Source organism: Spinacia oleracea, chromosome 4, assembly GCF_020520425.1.
Source record: "Spinacia oleracea cultivar Varoflay chromosome 4, BTI_SOV_V1, whole genome shotgun sequence".
Lineage (NCBI taxonomy): Eukaryota > Viridiplantae > Streptophyta > Magnoliopsida > Caryophyllales > Amaranthaceae > Spinacia > Spinacia oleracea.
Genome location: NC_079490.1, coordinates 2,781,942 through 2,800,290, shown reverse-complemented (window position 1 = coordinate 2,800,290; position 18,349 = coordinate 2,781,942). Strand labels below are relative to the sequence as shown.

General features: G+C 37.8%; 3 protein-coding genes across 3 annotated transcripts; 1 reads left to right on the top strand and 2 right to left on the bottom strand.

Annotated features, from left to right (window-relative positions):
* Window positions 1–316: 316 nt before the first annotated feature.
* LOC110783315 (non-specific phospholipase C2) lies at window positions 317–4,857 on the top strand. The gene is made up of 4 exons (XM_056841999.1): window positions 317–1,063; window positions 1,760–2,263; window positions 2,977–3,153; window positions 4,405–4,857. Exons 1-4 carry the CDS (start codon window positions 472–474, stop codon window positions 4,722–4,724), a joined length of 1,593 nt encoding a protein of 530 aa, XP_056697977.1. The 5' UTR covers window positions 317–471; the 3' UTR covers window positions 4,725–4,857.
* A 747-nt stretch (window positions 4,858–5,604) lies between these two features.
* On the bottom strand, window positions 5,605–10,341 carry LOC110783314 (hydroxyproline O-arabinosyltransferase NOD3). Its single transcript, XM_021987639.2, has 8 exons — window positions 9,634–10,341; window positions 9,041–9,108; window positions 8,665–8,860; window positions 8,329–8,426; window positions 8,133–8,202; window positions 7,939–8,010; window positions 7,031–7,144; window positions 5,605–6,217 (listed from the first exon to the last, which is right to left on the bottom strand). The coding sequence occupies exons 1-8, from the start codon at window positions 10,060–10,062 to the stop codon at window positions 6,164–6,166; spliced, it is 1,101 nt and encodes a 366-aa protein (XP_021843331.1). The 5' UTR covers window positions 10,063–10,341; the 3' UTR covers window positions 5,605–6,163.
* A 2,642-nt stretch (window positions 10,342–12,983) lies between these two features.
* On the bottom strand, window positions 12,984–16,913 carry LOC110783235 (hydroxyproline O-arabinosyltransferase NOD3). The gene is made up of 6 exons (XM_021987546.2): window positions 16,108–16,913; window positions 15,370–15,437; window positions 14,944–15,139; window positions 14,549–14,646; window positions 14,201–14,459; window positions 12,984–13,203 (listed from the first exon to the last, which is right to left on the bottom strand). Exons 1-6 carry the CDS (start codon window positions 16,504–16,506, stop codon window positions 13,141–13,143), a joined length of 1,083 nt encoding a protein of 360 aa, XP_021843238.1. The 5' UTR covers window positions 16,507–16,913; the 3' UTR covers window positions 12,984–13,140.
* Window positions 16,914–18,349: the final 1,436 nt, after the last annotated feature.

Below are 18,349 nucleotides of genomic sequence, written 5' to 3'. Positions count from 1 at the left end.
GCACATATGAGTAGCTAATCTGGATCAACCTCAAGAATTCAGGAGCCGTTGCGCATATGGAATAGCGGAATAGCTTGTCTGGTTCAAGCCTCGAGGATTCAGGCACCGTTGCGTACATGAAATAGCGGAATAGCTTATCTGGTTCAAGCCTCAAGGATCCAGACGCCGTAGCGCATATGTAATAGGTTCAAGCCTCGAGGATTCAAACGTCGCACGCATAAAGATAATCACATAGAGCTAGCTCCCTATAGATTCACAATCAAAAGTAACTACATAAATAATTGAGACTTTCTTTTCACCTTATATTTTCAAGCCTAACATTCAAATGGACAAATAGATAACCACATAAAAAGGGAAAGAACTCAAGGAGAAAGCCAATATTTGCCCACCAAACTTAGCTATATAACTCAACTTTCTCTCTCCATTTCCCATTTCCTAACCAAAGAAAACACAAGAGAGAGTTGAGTAACAATGAAGTTTCACAACAAAAACAATATCTTCTTTCATTCAATTTTCTTAACCATAATTATTCTTTTAACCCACGGGTCACTTACCCGGGCCAGCCCAATCAAAACCATTGTCATTTTAGTAATGGAGAACCGGTCTTTCGACCACATGTTGGGTTGGATGAAAAGACTCAACCCGGATATCGACGGCGTAAACGGGTCCGAGTCAAACCGGGTTTCCCTCTCTGAACCGGATTCACCACTTATTTTGTACAACGATACGGCCCATTATGTGGTTGATCCGGACCCGGGTCATTCATTTCAAGCAATAAGGGAACAGATTTTCGGGTTGGGTCAAACCGGGTCTGAACCGGCCCGTATGAATGGGTTTGCTCAACAAGCTTATGATGTTAATAAGAGTATGGATATGGCTAGACATGTTATGAATGGGTATAGACCGGAAATGGTACCGGTTTACAAAAGTTTGGTTCAGGAATTCGCGGGTTTCGACCGGTGGTTCGCTTCGGTTCCTTCGTCGACTCAACCGAACCGGCTTTTTGTTCACTCGGCTACTTCGGGTGGAGCTACTAGTAATATCCCAGCCTTACTTGCTAAAGGTAACTTTTTTTTTACCGTCTTGTTTGTTTTGGGTTTAAATTGTTTAAGGTAAATTTCTTGAGCCAGTGTGCGGCTAGTTTTGTTCTTCACGTATTCCGTTTATCGTAAAAATTAGATTACTTTTTCGATTGAGTCGAACCAAATTTGATTCGTGTTTATATGGATTATTTGTTTGTTATAATGTATACGTGATTCAATCTCAAGTTACGTGAATCAGACTACATAATGGCCGTAAATCTTGTCAAGTGGTCTAGTGGTAAATAATGGCCGTAAATTTTATTTATATGATACTAATGAGATTATGGTCTAGTGGTAAATACTGATCACCCGCGTACGATATTTTAGCTGTAGTTTGTAATACCATTTTGACCCATTTTGATATATGTGTACGATATTTTGCTCCTGAATTTATATTATTTTAATTTAACTAAATTTAATTTTTCATGAAATAAGTGAAACTAAGGTGAACAAAACATAGTCAAAATGAGAAAATGCATGTTAATTACAGTTACCGCATGATACCAATGATATCCTGGTCTAGTAGTAAATACCGATCACCTTGTATACCAATAAGTCACTGATTTGATTTCACTCCTATTATTTATAATTTATAATGTCATTGCGACTTATCTGGGAGAAAAAATAAAATATTATTACATGATGGTAAATTGTAATGGCATAATTGTGTTGAACAGGCTACCCACAAAGGACAATATTCGAGAACTTGGAAAGTGGAGGGATACCCTTTGGAATTTACTACCAAAATATTCCGGCCACATTGTTCTATCGCAACCTAAGAAAGCTCAAGTATGTCACCAAATTCTTACCCTATGGTACGTTTTTCAAAAGGCATGCTAGGGCAGGGAAGCTCCCGGGTTACGTCGTGATCGAACAACGTTACACGGACACGAAGTCGGAACCGGCTAACGACGATCACCCGTCGCACGACGTGTACCAAGGCCAGTTGTTCGTAAAGGAAGTGTACGAAACCCTAAGGGCTAGTCCGCAGTGGAACGAAACGTTACTATTGATCACCTACGACGAGCATGGTGGGTTTTACGATCATGTCCCTACCCCGGCTAGTGGGATCCCTAGCCCTGACGGGATAGTGGGGCCTGAACCTTTCTTGTTTAAGTTCGATAGGTTGGGAGTTCGGGTCCCAACTATTGCGGTTTCGCCTTGGATCGAAAAGGGTACTGGTAAGTAATCTAAAACAACTTCCGCCTTCTATTTGAACTACGTCCTCTGTTTTTTAATTGTTGCACCATTTTAATTTTTACGCTTGTCAATACAAAAATTTAGTCATTAATATCTTGTTAGATTCGTCTCGATCTATATTTTCATATTTTTTATAATTGTAGGTGATACTACTTATATAATAATATAAAAGTTTGATATTTTGAAACTATATATCGAGACGAATCTAACAAAAATGCTCATATATAAATCCTTATGTAATCTAGGTTGCATGGATTGTTAGGTTCACGTCTTTTCTAGGGAAAATAATATTAGAAACTTAACTGAATCAACCGAATGAAACTGAATAAAGTCCAAAAGAACAGGACCTAAAACCGCCACCGCAATCTGACATTCAACTGCAACTAGCCAGAATATCTGAATAGTTACTTTAGATTTTAGCCTAACAAGTTGCAATATAAATCATGTGATAGTCTAGAAAGTGTCACAACTTTCTTCATTTCACATTGGCTTTTATGTAACCTTTGTAAAAGTAATGTCTTATTTTTCATGTTATATTCACTTGAGATTCCTTAATCCATTACATTAATTGATTTTATGAAACTTTTTTAACCAATGATGGTTCAATAATTCGTACTCGTAGTGGATTACTGACTAACTGTCTTTTCAGAAGTTTGGCCAAACAGACCCTTACTGATTACTGACATTTTTGCAGTTGTACATAAGGCTAAAGGACCGTATCCGACATCGGAATACGAGCACTCGTCGATTGCAGCTACGGTCAAGAAACTCTTCAACCTGTCTAGCCCTTTCTTAACCAAAAGGGATGCTTGGGCTGGCACCTTTGAGGGCATTGTACAAACCAGGACTGAACCAAGAACAGATTGTCCAGGTTAGTTTAAACTGAACTTATAATATGCATTTTGTTTTAGGTTTTTGGGTTTTTCGCGATAAGGGGTCTTATAATCATAATCAGTGGTAGAGCCAGGATTTTAATCACTTCTAACTCATGACCCCAGTCCCCTGTGTTTTGTTTTCGTCGTAAAATAGTTTTTGGACCCGGGCGATACCCCGGGTTACTATATTAATAACATTCACATTTACTTTTATATATTTTTTGGTAATGATAATAAGAAGCATTTAATAGCCTAGTGGTAAAGGCTTTATTGTTTAAACTAGTCAAGGGTTCAAACCTTATGTAACCCTTAAGTCCTTAACTTTCTTATAATCGCCTTTTAATATATAATATAGATTACTAAATTAGATCGTGGACACGCGTGCATAAAAAAAAAACTGTGCAAATGTTTTTATCCAACACTTCGCATTGCGTAAACTCCAGGTTCCCTATGGTAATCTGATTAAAGATGACAATGGGTCAGGCTTAGGCCGATGCACATCATGGCCCAACACGACCTTATATGAGCACAAAGTCATGGGTCGAGAGGTGGAATGGGCTAGAGTCGCTAAGTTTTTTATTTGTTTGAAAAAGCACGACGTAGCGAGTTAAATATTGGATATGTTTTGTTCGACTTATTTTGATTTTTTTCAAACAAAATAAGTTCAGATAAGTTAAGATAAAAATAAGTTCATAAAAAAGTAAGTATTTTTCAAACGTTTTCACACAAAAATACGTCTATTTCAGACAAAAAATATATTTTGTAGGATAAAATAAGTTTATGTAAGTTCATAAGGAGTATAAGTTAAGATACGTTTAGAAAATATAAGTTTGGACAAAATAAGTTAAATAAAAAGAAGCCTTAGAGTGAAACGAGGCTTAGACACGAAAACCCATCTTGGCCCGACACGAGGGCATATTGTCTTGGGGTCGCATTTTTGAAATTTTCGGCCAGGCCCGACTTGAAGCAAATGGGTTAGTGTGGGTCGGGCCGGTCCCATCCAGGCCCAATACAAGACCCGACTCGCCCCAAGTCCATCTCTAAGTAGCTAGTCCCCCTTTTGAAATTTCTGGCCAAGCAAGTGGATTAGGTGTGTGCCGGGCCCGTTCAGGCCGGGCCCGGCCCGGCCCGGCCCGGCCAACATTCATGTTTAAGTATATTAGATCAGTGAATTTCTAGCTTTATTTCCTTTTGCTCAGTACTTCAGTGTAACCAAAATTCATGTGTTGTGTCTTGGTTACGTACAGCGCAACTGCCGACGCCGGTGAAGATAAGGAAGTCGGAGGCCGACGAAAACAGGCCGATGAGCGAGTTCCAGCAAGAGCTGATGCACCTCGCCGCGGTGTTGAAAGGCGATAACATGCTTTCGAGCTACCCGGAAAGTATAGCGAAAGGGCAGACGGTGAAGCAAGGGAAGGAGTACATGGAGGAGGCAGTGAAACGGTTTTTCGAGGCAGCACGGCTTGCTAAGAAGTTGGGCGTTGATGATGAACAGATTGTTAAAATGAGGCCTTCTCTTACTTCAAGACCTTCAAAATCTGATAGTCAACAACAACAACATCCTTAAACAATTGTAGTTAAGTTGTATCAATGTAGTTAAGAAATTGTATGCAAAAGTTTTAGATAAGAAGTTATTCTTGGCTTCTTGCTGTAATTTGGAAGGGAATTATAAGTTTATAACAATGTAACATTATCATCAATATGGGCCGGGTCGGGTCGGGCTGGTCTGGGCTTCATGTCAAGCCCACGTGCCTTGGGGCTTGCCAGTACCACCCCACACCAAGTCCACTTAAAGTTACCTCCGTTGTCGCAACTTGATTAAAGATGGCATTGGGCCAGGACGGGCCAAGATACGACACGACCCAACACGATAAAACCCAGACCCGATATGAGCACGAAGTCGTGGGCCGTGGGCTAGCTTGGTACGCATTTTATTTTATTTTACGAAAAGCACGACATGACTTGGCAACATGGTAAGTTTTATTCAATCGAGTGAAATGAGGCTTAGGCACGAAAGCCCGACTGACCTGCCCGAGCCGGACACGACATATAATAATTGTATATAGTTGTATCAATATATAGGTAGATTAGTTGTATTATATGCCAAAGTTTCAGATATGAAGTTGGTCTTAGTGTAATTTGGAACGTAACATTATCACAAATGTGGGAAATATGCTTTGTATCAACATTTGTAGAGATGGTAATGTGGTGGGTTGGGCTGGACAGGGTCGTGTTTTGTGTAGTCCCATATGCCTTGGGCTGGGCCTGAATGGGCCCGGCTCATGCCAAGCTCACTTGATTCGTGTTGGGATGATTTACGACAAATTTTTTAAAAATGCGGCTTGCTAAGCCCATGTGCTCTTGTGTTGGTCCGGGTCAGGCCTTGTGCCTAACTAAGCCTAGTTGTGTCGGGTCGGATCATGTCGTGTCTTGTCGTGTTTTTAAAAAAAAAAACAATGAGGTCTTAGCCCAGCCCACGACTTCTGCTCGTTCTTGGCCGTGCTTTTTTCATGTTGGGTCCGAGCCGTGAATGGTAAACACTTTTCTTTCCCAAAAGTATCATCACACTACAAGAAATGGTACTATTAACGACGGGAAATCCCGTCACGAAAGGCCAATAATCGTTGATTAACGACGGGATTTCCTGTCGCGAACCCGTCATAAAAGGGGGCCGTCGTTAATAGAAATCCCGTCGTAAATTTGTCGTAAACCCGTCGTAAAAGACATTTGCGACGATTATTCCCGTCATTGTTTGGTTGTTAGCCCCGTCTCAAAATGCTTTTGCGACGGGATTTTTGACCCGTCCTAATTAGGTTGTCGTTAAAGATACAAATTTTTGTAGTGTCAATTTGGCAAGAAAATATTTGGGTTCTCTGTACATACAAGATTACAACATTTTTTAACACTTCAAGTGCATCTTTCTTTGTAGATGATGTCCATTTCTTCGTATAAGAGAGATCGATGTATGTACGTTTTGCTCGTAAAAAGTACACTGTATTAGAGATTTTACCATTCTGGTATATTGGCCGTGGCTTCGTTCACCATTTGTATTAGTCTTACCTGCACCAAAGAGTAGCATAACAAAATACTCAAAAAAAGAGCTAGATTTTCAGGCAATTAATTAAAATGCTTACGAAAAGTACACTACAGAAATTGTACGATTAACGATAGGAAATTTCGTCGCTAAAGGTAAATAGTAGTGGGATTTTATGTCGGTAAGAAATTTACGACGGTTGTTCCCGTATTTATTTGGTTGTTAGTCCCGTCGAAAAAGGCTTTTATAACGGGATTTTTTACCCGCCGTTATTGGGTTGTCATTAATGATAAGAAATTCTTGTAGTGGTAATATATAAACTAATAACCCTAGTGAACCAACACCTATCTAAGGTTAATCAACTCAGCTACGCATAAGGCTAGCTGAAATGGAGCTCGATCTTGTGAGCTCCATCAACTCTGAACTCTATCAACTTGTGTTGGTTAAGAAAAATAATCGTGTACTGTGGGTATGTAATGTACTATGTAAAAAGTAAGTCTTACGTAGTATAATTTAGAGTAGACCTGATCAAAGGCCGGGCCGGGCCATAGCCTAAAATCAGCCCGTTATGTCTGGTCGGGTAGTGGTAAGGTTCAGGCTAATTTTGTGTGTCCAAAACCCGCAATTTCGGCCAAAAGTAGCGGACTTTTCACGCCGGGCTAAATTTATAACTAAAATTGTAGCTTTACGTTGCCAAAAACCATCAATAAATTTTAAATTTTGGGCCGGGTCCGGAAAACGGGCCTAAAAACTCTGCCAAAACCTGCTAATTTTCGAGTAGAGTCGGGTCTGCCTAGCAGACCGGGTAAATATTGATGAGGTCAAATTTAGAGGCATACCACAGTTTCAGGAGCTCCAAGAGGAGGCAGTGTAAGATTTTTGGGTGGAGGGGCATCTTGATACGATCTCTTGTCGAAACGCCAATCTGTCTTCTGTCCATAAAGAAGCTCTCCCTGCATAATTTTGTGAATTTTGGATCAAATAAATAGTAGCTAATTAAATGCAGCGTTACAAACAAATTTTTACCAAAGACGACAATGGCCCGGGCGGGCCGAGGTACAGCATGGCCCAATATGAACAAAGCACGGCATGTCATGAGCACAAAGTCATGGGCTATAATCGTACTTTCTTTTTAAAAAATAGTATGACAGGGCACAACATGGCCCGGCACGACAAAACAAGTTAAATTGTAGTGAAATTAGGCTTAGGCACGAATCTACTGCGCGAGTCGGCACGTGAGCTTGGGCCACATTTTTTGGAAAAGACACGGCAAGGACAGACACGACAAGTCCACAAAACAAGTTAAATTAAAGTGAAATTTGAGCACAAAAGCACGGCCCGACCCGACACAAGGGAACGTGGCTTGGGCCGTGCCTAGGCCGCCTTATGAAATTTATGACACGGCACAACACGAAACAAGTGGCCTTGGCGTGGGGTGGGCCCGTTCAAGCCCCAGGTACGTTGGTAAGGCACAAAACCCGACTCAGCCCACACCCATTTTTATTACCGGCCCGATGTTCTAATTGCCTTGGCTGTAACTACAAGCAATACGCATACCTAGTACAGACTCACGAAAAGGTGGTACATGTCTAAACTCAACAAGTCGAGTGTATTTTTTATGCGCGCGCGAGAATAAGCTATAAATGTAATATAAATTACAAATGAAGGCAGTGGATTCGTACTTGAAACCTATCGTATACAGTCTCTCAGTCAACGCAGGAAGCAATGAGTATATATAATTACATACCTTGTTGTTATAATCACACCCATAAGTATAATGAATGATGTAACTAATCTCAACATTCCCATCCATCGGAGGCTGAAATAACCGCGTAATTAACATTAGAATTACCAAATTAAGTACAATTATAATTCGATTAAAACACGAAAAATGCAAAATTGATTCTAATGTTACCCAATCTTTCGATTGTATATATATACCTGCACTATGAAATGCTCATGAAGTTTATGCTTCACACCGTGCAATGCTGAAGCTATAGCATAGGCGTACCTACACGTGTTACACGCGCACATTTTAACACACGTTAGAACGATGAAATTACGTCTGGAATTGATTGTCACGTTTATAATAATGTTATTTGAACTAGTAACGGGAAAATTAAATTAAATCTCTCACATTTCTTGTACCCAATCGAAGGTCTTGTCTGCCTCGGGATCATTTTTTATCCGTAACGAAATGTTCATCCATGTAGGCGCGATTTCTTTCAGCAAAGACTATTACAAAAAAAAACAAAATGTAAGGAAAAAAACATAGTCACGTGGTGTCTTGTTTGATTTGTTTCACTGAGTGGTTTCAAAATATCAAAAATTTACGCATACGAAATTAATGAATTGATGGTTAAACATGTGTAATGGAAAACGTGGACAACCAAAACAGGAAAATCAATAAGAAACGAGAAAGTATTAGAAAACTAGAAAATTAGGGACTAGGATAAAAGTTAATAGCTTATACCTTTGTTATAATGACTGGAGAACTTCCAATAGGATCCACATTCGATATGGATCCATTCGGGTAAAACTTCCTAACGATCTTCTCATTCAAATCGGGTCTGATGTAGAAAAATTGATATGCAGCCGGGTTTTCTCCTTGTGCTAAGTTTGGTAACGGATTCACAAACAAATGATCCGGTTCACCCATTAAAATATATCTACAAACAATACATCAAGAATTGTACTAATTACTTTGTAAAATAATGCCACTTGTTACTCCTCCGTCTCATTTTATTATGAGTTTTTGGTCAAAATGAGGCGAGTAAAATGAGACAACGAGAGTACAAAATAGTTGAGTTGAAGATGTTGCATAAATCTATGACAAGTGAAACACTTACTCTTCCTCAATTGTTGCTTTCTCCAACCATTGAACAAAAGCCCATGGTCTATTCAACACAATGTATCCCTACATATATAAAAAGTTTTCAAGCTCATATATATAATGATACATTTTCAATTCCAAACACATAAAAATCTATACTATGCATTAAAAGGCGTTCTTAATCAAGTCCATCTTCCACGTGACGTTCACCCTTCCACCTCTTTCAAATATATGGTTTACCTCGAATTTCATACAACAAAGACTTATCCACTAATCTAAGTCATACATAATGTCGTTTTTTTACCAAACAAAATACTAAAATAATAATAATTTGTATCATTCAGTCATGAGCTTTTGTACGTAATGATATAAATATGGTTATCCTTTCAGTGGCCGGGGGCGAGCGGGATTAAAACAAGTACATTGATAAAAAGAGGCATGGATTTTAGATAAGAAAATTCAACACGGTCTTGAGACTTACTTAACTTTCGCGTTTTAATTTTTTTTTTTCAAAAGAAAAATAAAATATTCAAAGTTAGGCGCATAAGATTCGACTCTTTTAGTCAACCCAAGAAATAATAGTTTATCTAATGGAATTCATGGACTCACCTTATCAACACCCTCGGGTAAAGGATCCACAACAAAAGAAGGGATCTCCTCCATCAAATTATCGGGCTGACCCGAATGCAAAACCCGCGTAAAACCGCCCATATCGGACCCGGGCAAATCTTTAACTCTCTTATACCAATAATACATAATCCTGCACTGCCATTTGCTATAGATTGAATCCGTGGACGTTACCGCTACATGAAACTTCATCCGGGTCGGACCCGAAACTGCGTCCTGTTTCGGGTCCACGGGCGTCTCGACAACCAGCTCAACTTGTCGGGCCGGGCCGTACTTACCCAATACTTTTAGTTGGGTATTTGTTAACGATAGAGTTGAAGAATAATGGATTGCAAAACAAAACCCAATAAATAGTGCCACAAACAAAACCATACCTCCCCTCCCCATTATTTTGCTCCCATTCATCATCATTGTAGTATTTTTGCTATAATTTGAATCTTAACTTCAATAAAATAGTAAAACTTAAGAAATAAAATGGATTTAAAATCCAAAAAAAGAAGGGAAGTGAGTAGATGTCAACTGATATAGTTGGTAAAGTTTTGAGAGCTGGTACCCAAAATCTGGTATCGAATCTCGTCTACACCATTTTGTTGATTTGCCTCTACACCAGAAAAAGAAAAAAAAAGGAAAGAAAAAAAAAGGGAGGAATTAAGCATCAAATTAAGGTGTTTGATGAAGTTTAAATAGAGAATGGGAGGTTGAAATGTCATATAAAGGCTAAAAAAATAAAATGGTTGTATTATTACATAAGAAAACAAGAGTTGTTGCATGATTTTGTTTGACTTGTATAGTTGTATATATATGTGAACATGGATTTTTGGTAAGTGTATAGACAAACATTTAGCCCATTTTGTATTACCCGAATTGTCTTGATTTTGACCCGTGTATGATTGCTCCTAATAATAATACAAAAAAAAATCCGATCTAACGGTTCCAACTTTCTCTATATTGACCTCGGTGGACTATGTCGACTAGAGTGTTAATGAATGGACTGGCAGTATTTGACATGACACAATTGAAACCGGTACGATATGAATACGAACACTACAAGAAACTATTAATGACGGAAAATTCCGTCGCTTAAGGTCAATAATTGTTAATTAACGACGGGATTTTCCGTCGCGAACCCGTCATAAAAGGGGGCCGTCGTTAATGGAAAATCTCGTCGTTAACCCGTCGTAAAAGAAATTTGCGACGGTTGTTCCCGTCTTTGTTGGGTTGTTATCCTCGTCGCAAAAGCCCTTTTACGACGGGATTTTTACCCGTCGTTATTAGGTTGTCATAAAAAATACAAATTTTTGTAGTGGAAGTTACTGAGAGGAAACACGAGACCAACCCAACACGGCCCGATTAGATTCATTTGTCATACTATGTATTATGCAACCGTCCTACGATTTACATAGTCTTGATGAATTTTGTCGAGACCAAACACGAACACGACCCTACACGACACGTTTTTCGGCTTTTCATCAAACCCTAATCTAAAACGGCCGCTTCGCACTACAAAAAATTCTACCATTAACGACGGGAGTTCCCGTCGTTAAAGGCCAGTAATCGTTGATTAATAACGGGATTTCCTGTCGCAAACCCGTCATAAAAAGGGGCGTCATTAATGGTAAATCTCGTCGTTACTCTGTCGTAAAAGACATTTGCGACGGTTGTTCCCGTCTTTGTTTGGTTGTTAGCCCCGTCGCAAACGCAAAAGGCTTTTGCGACATGATTTTTGATCCGTCGTTATTAGGTTGTCATTAAAGATACAAATTCTTGTAGTGTTCTTAAAGAGTAACTTTGATGCTTTGGGTGATGAGACGCACTGAAAAGAGGTTGTACGAGTTATTCTCATTGATTGGGAAATTAATGAAAATACTGTATATATTTGGCTGAATAATTATTGATGGTGTACTCTTATTTGTTGAGTATCCCGATCGATGAGATTGACTTGGAATTTCTCTAATGAAAATAAGCTCAAAATTAATCTATTATGGAGTACTGGCTAGAAATTTAAAGGATACAATATCATTTAAGCTATGAGGGCGTCAAAATCGCAGTCAGGCATGTATTATGAAATACATGCCATGGGCTTGTTTGTAATTTCCCATCCATTTTGAAATTGTTGAATAGTCAACCCCGTTTGCCAACTTGAATCCCGTTTGCAATATGAATACCATTTTAAAATATTTAGCACCATTTTTGTGATATTAATACCACTTTATAAAATTTAGTACAAAACGAGTACCATTTAAGGAAAATGAATTTCATTTAAAAAAAGTTTAGTACCATTTTTGTAATACCAATACCATTTTTGTAATACCAATACCAACTCAGCAATGCCAAGTCACCACCCCGTTTTACAAATTTACAATTCCGTTATACATTTCCCCCCAAAAATATTTAACATTTACATTTACCTTTTTATTTGGAGTTGACATGTTTTTGCAAATACATGCCAGGCATGTATTTGGACTTCCTCTTTAAGCTATTGCAATGAAACACATATATACGCGTAACATTTATAATATGTACATGTGATAACACATACTCCGTACATTGACATCATATCGACGGTACGTATACCAACATAAGTTGGTGGAGTTGGTGGGGAACTCACCTTGTGACTTGGAGGTCACAAGTTCGAGCCCCATCAACTGCGAAATGTTTGGGAGTGGCTCAAGCGATGACCTGCGGAGCTGGGCTGGTTAACCTGTGCTAGGTGCTGGTTCAGTTAGGCTCCCTTCTTCTTACCTATTAAAAAAAAAAATCGACGGTACGTATAGTGTAAATTATTCATACGGAGTACTTAATTAATATAACTACAAAGATTTGTATCTTTAACGACAACCTAATAACGATGGGTTAAAAATCCCATCGTAAAAGGCTTTTGTCACGGGGCTAACAACAAAACAAAGACGGGAACAACCGTCGCAAATGTCTTTTACGACGGGATATTGACGAAAATGATAAAGGTCGCAACATGCGACCTTTAAGCCGTGATACAATTGATTATTAACAAATCTTGTACGGAGTATGTCATTACATGGAGGCTTCTCGGCCTCTAAAGTCTAAACCCATACAAATACGAATACGTACTCCATACATACTCCATAACATGTTACTACCTCCATTTTTGAAAGTTATTTACGCTTTGGAATATGTGTCCAAATTATAAAAACTTTGACCGTAAATTCCCACTATTATATACATCAAAATGTTACATGTAAGATCTTGTTAGATCGATCTCGGTATGTATTTTCAAAATATCAAATTTTTATAATTTTTTCACATACGAAATCAGATACATTAGTAATTAAATATTGCATTGAAGTCCGTGTAAATAATAATTGTAAAGAACTTTCAGAAACGAAGGTAGTATGTAATACTATTGCTTTCAATTTCGATCAAGTACATTTTCTTTTTTAATCCCAACTAACTAAAAACACCTTCTATACTTTGTACACGAATTATGTGTATGTTATGTTCATAAGACGTCAATTAAAGAGTTTCCCAACCAGGAATATTGGCCGTAGCTTCATTCACCATCTTTACTAGTCTTACCTGCACCAAATATCCACATATACATCGTTAGAAAGTTGTTGTATCACTACAAAATAATTATTTTATGTAGACAAGAATTTTCGTCTCTAAATAATCCAAATCCGTCTCTAAATAATGATTAGAGACGGATTTGAGACAGAAATATGGCGTCTCTCACTACAAAAATTTGTATCTTTTATGACAACTTAATAACGACGGGTAAAAATCCCGTTGAAAAAAGCTTTTGCGACGAGGATAACAACCCAACAAAGACGGGAACAACCGTCGCAAATGTCTTTTACGATGGGTTAATGACGGGATTGTACGTTAACGACGGCACCCTTTTATGACGGGTTCACGACGGAAAATCCCGTCGTTAATCAACACTTATTGGCTTTTAGCGACGGGATTTCCCGTCGTTAATAGTACAATTTCTTGTAGTGTCTATAGAGGGCGTCTCAAAAAAAATTGAGACATTTGGCAAATCGTTTACAAATTTTAGACATAAGTTTTGAAACTCCATATACAATTCTATCTCAATTTAAATTTAGAGACGAAATTTTAGTAATCCGTCTCAAGTTTGAGATGTTTATAGTATCCGTCTCTAATAATGCATAATTTTATAGTGTATCTATTGGAGGAAGCATTTTTAGAGGCAATGAGAAAAGAAGTAATAATGTAAGTGGTGATATAAGTTAAAATTATGTTTTTTTCACCTTATTCTTATTGTTTATTACTTATTCTTTTCAAAATCATATCAGACAACAAAAAAACAGATCAAATCAGACTAGACTAGAAAAAATCGAAATCCAACCGTGCTAGAAAAACTCGGACCATTCTTGAAACATAAACTACAAAATTTGGACGGTGAAGAGAACAAAGCCTTATTGCTTATTACTAATTCTTCTTAACATCAAACTAGGCCAGAAAGCACAAAAGACACTAATAGAAAACATTCAGACAGAAGTCAGAAAAATCAGACCAGACCATGTGAAAAGAACAGAGCGTAGTGACATACCACAGTCTCAGGAACTCCAGGAGGAGGCAGTGTAAGATTTTTCGGTGGAGGGCCATTAAGATACAATCTCTTGTCAAAACGCCATTCACCAATCTTTCCATAAGTAAGGTTTCCCTTCATGGTATAATCACAACCATAGGTAAAATGTATGATGTAAGTTTTACTACCAATATCCAAGTCCCATGGAGGTTGAACCATGAAATTTTTGTGAAGAATATGCTTCACACCATGTAATGCTGAAGCTATGGCGTACGCGTACCTTCATCACACGGGCACGTTATTAGCATTACAGACTTATTTTTCCTGAAATAAGGGGAAATGAGGTGAATATAACAGGGTCTTACTCACATTTCTTGCACCCAGCCAAAGGTGCGGTCTGCTTCTGGATCATTCTTTATTTGCAAGGATATATTCAACCAAGTAGGCGCGATTTTCTTCAGTTGAGACTGTATATCATATGTGATAGAGTTATGTTATATCTTAGCTATACGATATATATGTCATAAAAGATTATAAGACTTGGGAAAACCTATGATGTGCAGGTAATATATCTTATGTTCTACATAGTGGTGCATTTCATGCATATAAAGATACGAAGTATTTTCATTTTTAAGATATTCTATGTTATCCTCGACAAATTTTACGTCTGTAATCAATGTTAATCGGACTCGGGTACTTGAAATAAAATGAAACGTCCAAATAACAAAGTATGTAAGGGAGAAAATTAATAGCTAATAATGTACCTTTGTGATTATGACAGGGGAATTTCCGATTGGATCCACATTCGATATTGAGCCTTTCGGATAAAACTTCCTTATGATCTTCTCATTTTGGGCGGGTTGGATATAGAAAAATGGATATGCGGCCGGGTATTTACCGTATGCTAAGTTTGGTAAGGGTTTTAGGAATATATGGTCCGGTTCACCCATCAACACATATCTACACCAAGATTGATAAAATGTCACTTGTCACAAAACAATTAAGAAAGCAAAGAAAATTATACTCTCTTCATCACGAATTAGTTGTCACATTATTATCTCAATTAAAAGGCGTGTAATAAGAAAATTCAATCCACACCGTTACTTTTTAAGGAAATGTACGTGACAACTTTTCCGAACAAAGGGAGTATAGAAGAGGATGGAGAATTTCAAAGTTATGCATTCACTCACTCTTCCTCAATTGTTGCTCTTTCCAACCATTGCACAAATGCCCAAGGTCTATTTAGCACAACATATCCCTAATAAATAAATAAAAAATCATTTCACAACAAGTCAGGTTCCCGTAACAAGCGGGGTAATAGGGTCCATTTAGAACAAGTAAACATGTTTTATGGTTTGGACTTTGGATTACATAAAAATATGTTAAATGAAATATAAAATTATTAAGAAATCAAATAATTGACTAGAGCTTGTGTCATCAAGACTCAAGACTTTGACAAATGACAAGGAAATATTCAATTAAATACAACAAGTAGCTAATTATTTAGACCTACTACCTAAAATCAATATTGTACCACTAATTTTTTTAAAATCGATCAATAGTCTACCATGGAATGGAAGCCTTTTGTGGACAGTCTAGTTAATGGAGAATTATAACAAAGTTTTGAGAGTATTAATTTCTTATCTTTAAAATTATCGATCTCTCTATTTTTCATGTAACTCGAGCGGATCCTCACACAAATATGCAATGATAAGTGACCTTGCATTAAGGAGAAATTGATTTTGGCACACTTTAAATCACGGAAAACTATGTGTCACAGTGGATGTGCCAAAATCATTTCCCCTACAACAGACTACAGAATATATGTTTGCATCTAAAAAAATATAAAGTGAAATGACCAAAAAACCAATTCATGTTAAATCAACTAATCAAAACACTTGATTCAAACACAAATAATAATAACTCACCCGGTCAATTCCATCGGGTAAAGGATCCACCACAAAAGAAGGGATTTCCTCCATCAAATTATCGGCCCGGCCCGAATGCAAAACCCGAGTAAACCCACCCATACCGGACCCGGGCAAATCCTTAACCTTCTTGTACCAATAGTACATTATTCTACATTGCCATTTGCTATATGGTGTATCAGTAGCCGTTACTGCTACATGGAACAACTTCTTCGGGTTTTGGAACCCGGCCCGTTTCCGTTCCTCGGGCATCTTAATAACCGGGTCAACCCGGGCCCGATCATGAGCACTCAATAATAATGCACAATAAGTGGCAAAACAAAACCCGATTGTTATTGCCACATACAAAAACAGAGATCCCCTGTTTACAGTTTTCCTCACACTCATAACATTCTTCATTTCTGTGAAATTTTTTTGCTGAAAATTCTGGGAATTAAAATGAGTTTAACGAAAATGGGTTATAAGAATTGTAACCCCCGATAAATTAATAAATGTTATGAATTAATTTTTGGAAAAAAGGGCATTTATGGCAATGTTGTGCATTAATTGGGATTGAAATAAATGTGAAAACAGGGGACTTGGGAATGATGCAGAAGCAGTGGAATAAGAGGAGAGAGAAAAAGGGGGGAAGCTTGATTAGTAAAAATGTTGAAGCAATCACATGGAAAGTGAGTTGTGGGACATTCATGGAAGAATGTGTTGAGGGGGGAGGAGGAGGGGAAATGGGAATTATAACTGAATGACTCCGTCACTAGAGATGGCACGGGTCGGGCCGGGTTGGGTCCGGCCCAATGCCCGACATGGTTAGAGAAAGAAAAAAACACAACACGACATGGACACGGAAAAAACGCGGTTTGTAAGGAGAATGAAGTCGTGATCTGACTGGGCCCTTGTTTTGCAAAAGAACGACAAACTAGGAATGACACGACCCGACACGATAAAGCACTTTAAATTAACTAAGATTAGCCTTTGGCCCGACACGAGGAAATATGGGTTTGGACCGTGTCTAGGTCTCCTTTTTTAAATTTCTGACACGACTTGATCTGACATGAAACAAGTGGGCTTGATATGGACCACGTCTGTTTAGACTCAAGACACATAGGCTCGGCTCAAGAACTTTAAGGTCGCAGGAAAAGAGTTGTCGTTGTTGTTGTCATGTTTAATTCTATAAATATGATATATGTCTAATAGTCTATGGAAACTTTATTATACAATCCATTGTACCATACATAAAACCGTATCCCATATATGCATGTAAAGCTCAATTGCCGCTAGGAAGTATGTCTAATAGTTTTATTGTTAGGAAGCTAGGTGTTAGAATGTGCCTAAATCGGTCAAGCTCCTTACTGCGACGAGCAAACTACCCAACCGGTCAAGCTCTTTACTGTACCGGTTATTCTACACTAAGGTTATCTGTTTTGGGGCTTATTTTTTGAGTTTTTCAGCATCTGTCTAGAAAGTATATAATATCAATTCTCTAGGTCATAACCTAATTTTGTTCTGTAATTTGTATTCATCAAGATCAAAAAAACATTCATCTCCTCTGCCCGTGGACGTAACTAACACATTGTTAATGAACCCTGTAAAATTTATATGTTCTTTATTTACGTTATTTATATCTTTCTTGTTTTCGTTATAACACTAGGTTTTGCGTTAGTGTACACGTAGATTATCATAGTTTATTTCGAATAAATCTTGAGACTTTTGAGAAATAAAGGTGATAAATAGGAACTAAACTTTTGTTTTGGTTCAACTAATCGGGTTACCTTTTATATATTAGTAGTGATTTTAAAGAGAGATGATTTTTATTAAAAAAAAATTATCATAAAAAAAATGCAATAGATAAATTTTACATTATATGGACTTGTTGCTAGCCGGAAAGGGGACCTGTTGCCAACCGTTTGCGACTGCTTGTGTCGAGTTTGCCAAGCGCTTCAGGGTTCGCAAGAGAGACTCCTTGCCTCTACTCCCTTGCAAGCCGAAGCTTGCTATTTTAAGTTAACTTTACTTCCGTATTACAATATTTATTTTACACCGGTCTTAAATAAGACTTTTTGTAAACAATAAAGTTAATGTTTGGTTGGTAGTTGATACTTCGGTTTTGATGATTAAATGAGTTTAAATACAATAGAAAGCTAATTAAACAATTGAGTACACGACTTGGCAACTAGGTAAAATTACAGTTCTTAATTACGGATATTGACTAATTAAGTTGGTATACCCAAGTGAGTAAGTGAACCAA